The sequence below is a fragment of the Lactuca virosa genome, chromosome 9 (genome assembly GCF_052849685.1).
Source record: "Lactuca virosa cultivar CGN04683 chromosome 9, Lactuca_virosa_CGN04683_v6, whole genome shotgun sequence".
NCBI classification, from domain to species: domain Eukaryota; kingdom Viridiplantae; phylum Streptophyta; class Magnoliopsida; order Asterales; family Asteraceae; genus Lactuca; species Lactuca virosa.
This window is the reverse complement of record NC_136434.1, coordinates 96,446,619-96,453,071: the sequence shown is the minus strand read 5'-3', so window position 1 is coordinate 96,453,071 and position 6,453 is coordinate 96,446,619. Positions and strand designations below refer to the sequence as shown.

The 6,453-nt window shown below is 29.9% G+C and overlaps 1 protein-coding gene across 1 annotated transcript; it reads right to left on the bottom strand.

The window, feature by feature from the left end:
• Positions 1 to 1,752: 1,752 nt before the first annotated feature.
• On the bottom strand, positions 1,753 to 4,250 carry LOC145138162 (uncharacterized). Its single transcript, XM_079072294.1, has 3 exons — positions 4,153 to 4,250; positions 3,923 to 4,017; positions 1,753 to 2,800 (listed from the first exon to the last, which is right to left on the bottom strand). The coding sequence occupies exons 2-3, from the start codon at positions 4,008 to 4,010 to the stop codon at positions 2,037 to 2,039; spliced, it is 852 nt and encodes a 283-aa protein (XP_078928420.1). The 5' UTR covers positions 4,011 to 4,017; positions 4,153 to 4,250; the 3' UTR covers positions 1,753 to 2,036.
• Positions 4,251 to 6,453: the final 2,203 nt, after the last annotated feature.

Sequence of the window (6,453 nt, the reverse complement as noted above, 5' to 3'; positions counted from 1 at the left end):
TTTTTATTTTATGTATTTTAATATATTGTTTTTATTTGATATAATTGTCAAATACATTTTAATTATATATATTATATATACTTAAAAATAACAATTGGATGATGGGATTAAATATTTCACAAAGATAAGATCAATCTACTTAATTATATAAATGATTAATGATTTAAGTTTTTTTTTATTTGATAAATTTATTAGAAATATGATATTCCAAAACAATAAGGTTATACAAAAGGTCGATGACTTTACTCTTTACCTTCGCAAGTTTAGACCCCATAATTTTTTTTTCGTTTTTGCTCCTTACTTTTTCTTTGGCAAGTTTAGTCTCTGTGAATTTTTTTTCTTTTTAAAATTAGAGTTGGTAACTTGTACGACGTTCGGTGGATATTAGCAACGACACTTGCCACCATTCCACTTGGTAAAATGGCACTTTCCATCCCTCTACTTTGTAAACTATCTTTCAGTCACTCACCTTAAAACTTTTTCAAATGTCAATTTCACAGCTCTATTAGAGCTTCTAAAGTTTCATGTTTAACCTCCATAGTTTATATAATATGGTTTTCCTACAGCTACCACCCTTAACTATGTCAAATATCATTTTCACCCCCTCGACTTTGAACTTTGTAAAATATCATTTTCATCCCCTTGACTTTTTAAACTTTCTTGTTTACCCCATCAACCAAAAGTTTTGTCAATGGTATTAACTTTGTATATTTATTTATCAACACATACAACGATGTCTAACTTTTATCAATACAATCGTCAAATTTCAATTTACAAAACGTATTGGTATCGCCGCGGCGCACGGAAGGCATAACACTAGTTGTATTGAAATAGCTATTGTATTTTGATTGGAAACTTGAAAGTTTGAAATTTAACTTCGTAGCTTATAGGATTTTTTTTAACTATTTTATTTTGGTTGAACAATCGAATTTGAAATTTGAAATATATTTTGAAATGTCTAATCTGTTAAATAATTTACCTATGTTGTTTTGGTTGGTTTTAAAATTGGAAGAAAATTGCTCAAAGAATTGATGGACACCGGATGGATCTGATTGGACATATTAAATATCCAACAATAAATATCCAATGGATAAAATTGATCTAATACAATGTCAAATTGGATTGGTTAGGTTTGGTTGACCATAACCAATTTGATTAGATTGGTTGACAATATCTGATATCCAATAGATGATCGGATTGAATTAGTTGTATAAAAAAATCATTGGATATCCAATGACGAACACACATACTTAGAAAGAAAAAATAACTAACGTTTAACTATATACTATTCATGTTTGATACCTTTGGTTTCTTTGCGAAGTTTCTTAAAAGAGTCTAACAGGTCATACATAATAATATTATGACCCAAAGATCTATGAATACAGTTTTTAAAAAATTTAGTTTTATCATCCAAAAATGATAAACTACGGAGCTTGTTGTCCATTTACATTCCACCTCGATATAAAATTACTTTAACATGTCAAAAGCAAAGTTAATTTCAATAATCTAGATTGAAATATGTTTATAGAACTTTTTTTTTGGTTTTTATCTAACGAACGATAACAATCTTATAGTTCATCATTTAAAAATTGTAACATGTTTTATTTCGAGTGGCTCAAAAAAAAAAAATTAAAGAGTTCATTTTTCATTCAACACTAAAAAAAACAACATTTATTTATGTAGCATTTTCTCCAAACAGAAACCACTTAACCAAAAAGTAAACCTTGCAGAACTTTAGATATTTAATTACTAATCCATATCAGGAAATGATGTTGATGGGTTGTATTGTAACAACAAGGACCCGATTTGTCCAAGCATTTGGTGTCCAAAAAACAAAGTTTTATGACAAGTAAACTTATCAACATCACAAGAAAACATGTATGCAAACTCCTACTCAAAACTCTCCAACATTTAATTAAACATTTCTCCAAGATAACTAACTAACAAAACTAGCAGAAAGCGTCGGTAAGCCAACACGTTTTCTTTACATTCAAGAAAACGAAAACCATCTGCAACTATTCTTGGCATAATTAACCTCACGGGTGCACCCTATGAACCCATTGATTCCCATGGGCTTGAACCACTGGTTTCCTCCTATTCCCATTATTCCCCCAAGAACGATCATTATTCCCATTAAACCTCCAACTTCTATGCCTCCCTCCCCCATTATTCACATTTCGATAATGAATATTGTTGTTCCAACCCTGGTAGCCGTTATTGTCATTGTTCCAACCTTGATCTCCATGGGCTTTATTGTCATTTTCACTGGAAAACAACTGAGGATTAATAGCTTCTAAATCTACATCCCAATTATTCACATAATCATCATAAATAATCCCGTTGTTACAATCTTCCGGCATCTTATTCTGACAATCCCGAGTTTTGCTTTCATCACCCCAACCCGCGGGGGAGTAGTTTTTATATGGATCCGGGAGGGCATCCCCAAAGATCACGACCGGTTCACGGTTGCTGTCGGAATCGGAATTAGGAGCCACGGAATCGGAATTCAAGTCTAGAACTAGATCGTGGTTGGTTTTCTCGTTCCAATCTATTTGATCAATATACAAGTCGGGATTATGCGGCTTAATGTCGCATGGAAGACCGTGAATTTGTGCATGGAAATTATGTTTTGCAGTTTGGAATGCTTCTTCTCCAGCAGAATCGTTCCACTTCATTATGTTTTCATAGAGATGTGCGTATGCTTTTGCTTCCAAAAACTTCTTCCATGACATTGCTCCGATGGATGTCACGAATCTTTTCTCCCACGATGGAACGCTCTGTTGCCAATTTGAATTCCCACCTGAAAACATGTTGATTGTTTATTCAGATGAGTGATAAAAAGAAAATCTTGTAAAAACTACGTTTAAAGAAAATTTACACTTTCTGTAGGGCATGAATGGTGGAAAGTTATTACAAGAGGCTAACTAAGAAGGAATTTAGTAATTCATTCGGTAGATACCTTTCTAATACGAGTCCTGGTCTAATGCATGCCAAACATTGTACACGCCCTATGTAGGGATGTGTAAGCTTTAGGTGTTTATTATTCATGACAACTTGTTAAACTATTAACGTATCCGTTACGCCTTCTTGCATGTTAAATCTTTTGGTGGTCACGTCCACATGAAAGGTCAAGGTTCCTAACGAGTTTTATTCTTAACGTATACATATAAATAAAAACATTCTAATATGGAACACATAACTAATTGAGCTAGTTGAGGGTACTTTTTTCTTCCCAAATTGTTATTACAATGTGGGAAAAATAAATTATGGCAGTTTCACAGTGTCCTCACTTATGGATTCTCACCTCTTTACTACTATGGCAAACATGTGGACAATTAAAAACATCACAAAAGACAATGGAAGATAAAAGTGAGACCTAAGAAAGAACCACCATAGGAAACTTACAGTTGTAACTTCTAAGAATGAAAAGGGTAAAGGCCACCACTAGGCACCCAAACCAACTGGTCCCACAGTTCTAAGAACTAGTGAAGATGAAGAAAGCCTATCAAAGAGACACTAAAAAGGAAAACCCTAGAATACCAAACAACAATTCTGGCTTACTACCATGTGGAAAAGCGAAAACAAACAAGGGATTTTTTTTCCAAAGTCTCCATTTGTTAACCAGAGGGCATTCCTAATGAATCTTGCAGTCAAGACCAAAAACGTGGAAATCTTAAATTACAGAAACATTGCTTTAAAAACACAGAGGGCTTTGTAATCTTTCAACCCAATAATATAACAATTAGCTATGAACAAATGCATACAAGTAATGATCGAACATCGACTGCAACTAAAATGCATGCAAACAAGAAACAGTTACCCATGATTTTTGAAGATACAGAAAATCTATACGACAACAGTTAAGCAGATAATCGGCATGCAAAGAGTTGTAAAATTCTTGACAGCGGTTACGAAATCATACCAAGAGGTGGGTTTCCGTAATAATTATGAGAATTTAATCTTGGAGGTTCTTGATTATATTTATTACCCTTCTTTCTCCAATTCTCCATATGATCACTGCAACACGAAGAACACAAACACAAAATCAAACATTCGTTCAAACATCAAATCAAAATAGAAAAGTTCTTGAGAGAATGAAGACGGATTTAGGGAAAACGAGACCGAAATTCAACAGGAAACAGAGATGGGTACCTGCAATTAGACTTGAAATTAGAGAAAACAAGAGGAATTGGGGAAATGGGTGTTGTGAATTTAGGATTGCTGGAGTGAATGGCGTGAGTAATCGATGATCAGAGGAGAGAAAACGTTTATAAGTTTTCGTTTTTGGAACACGTTTCTTATGCTTCTTTTTTACTTTGGGTTTGGCGTGGCTTTTTCTGTGTGTTAAGGAAACTAAATTGTGTTCGGAGTTCCAGCTTTGCAAGTTTGCATAACCACAAAAGTGCTTTTAAGAATATATTTATTTATTTTTCAAATATCCGAAAATCATGTGAAATACAATAAATAGTAATATACCTTACCTTTTTGCATTATCATAATCATAAATGTTCTACAAAGGAAAGCATAACGATATAATTATGTAGATTTTTAAAAGTTAAATTCTTAATAAAAATAAATATAAACTATTGTAATAAAAAAAGTAAAAGTAAAATTCTACAATAAAACAAAATATGATTACATCATTAGATTTTGCATTCTTCAAAATTCATATCTCATTTTATTTTATAAAAATAAAAATGTAATAATTTATTTTTAAAAATGTAAAGCTTCAAATGTTGAATTTAAACATGATAAATAATCATCATTAATTACACTACGTAAAGATATATTATTTTTTTTCCTTGTATTTCTAATATCATTTTAACTATATTTAGTAAAATAATAAATAATATTGACTTTTTAACATATATGAATCAAAATAAATTTAAAAAGTTTAGTAATATCATGAGTTATATGAAAACATAACAAGGTTTAATATTTGTTTATGGAGAAATTAAATATTATTCTATTTTTTGTGCCTACTATCTTCCTACCTATATTTGTATTTTTTTTAACTTTTATAGAAAATTAGATTTGAAACGAAATACATCCCTCAATTTATATAAATCAATAAGAAAAAATAATATATATATATATATATATATATATATATATATATATATATATATATATAGGGAAATGATCAAATGAGAACACCTAAAAGGTTGAGAACGCGAAAAAACTTCTGGACCAATCATATTATAAGGGTATATTAGTAATTGTTTATTTATTTTAAATAAAATCAAATTAAATTCAAATCTTAATTTCCTAAAATTTAGTGATAATGATTATCTACCTAAAATAAAATATGAACCGATTTTTTTATTTCTTTTATTAATGGATATTAAAGATAATTTATATTATTTTTTTTGTCAAATAAAAAATCCTTTTTTTTTCTAATTTATTATTCATCAAAATAATTTCAATCATATGAATAAAACATTTATAATTATAAAAATATATGTTTGTAATCCTAAATAATAAATCATAATTTAGAGATAACATTTATAAATGAATAAAAATAAATTACTAATCATACATGACTATGCTAACAAATAAAAAAAAAATCAACACATTAAAAATTATATTCATAAAATAAAATTTTCAAAGATTGAGTTTATACATTTATATATTTATATTCATAAAAGAATATCCCAAGACTAGTTTGATACATTTATACATAATTTTATTCAACAATGATTAAACCACTTCAAATGAAAAAAAAAATTGCAAAATTCATCCCTATATCAGCCATTTTCTTGAATTGGTCACAACCCCTTCCTTCTCTTTGAATCAAATGGGCCGCGAGCTTGTGTAACGAGCAGGAGCAAGCACGGAATCTAAAGAATTCTAGCATTCCTTTTTCTTTGATTAATATCTACAAAAATAACAATAACATGTAAAGACAATAAAAATACCAACAAAATATTAAAATGAATGATTAGTAGAAAAACATATGTTGTTATAATCATAAATGATTATGATGAGGGCATGATTGTGTTTTTGCATCTCTTTCAAATAGTAAGTGTCACACCCCGATCCTTGTCGGAATCGATCAAGGCGTGATATATTGTTCAAAGTCTCATGACAACTAGGTTATAATGTGATTAGATTCAATTAAGTACTAAGTATGCAAACAAGATCCACAACATACAAGTACAAATACAAATGCAAACCACGTTTATTACATCAAATTTAAATTGTCTTGTGGATTTCTAAGGCACAACCTATTTTTCATCATTCTTCATTCTTCAAATCTGCATCATGGGTAAAAACAGGTCAACTACGAGAGTTGGTGAGTAATCAAATTTTAGTAGAGAAAATTGTGAAGTTGAAACATTTATAATTTAAAATCTGTTTTCTTTTGAAGTCGCCAAACAATTGTATTTGAGATAACGGTTTATAAATCAAAAATTGATTAACAATTGATAACAACAACAATAAGTCCTCACC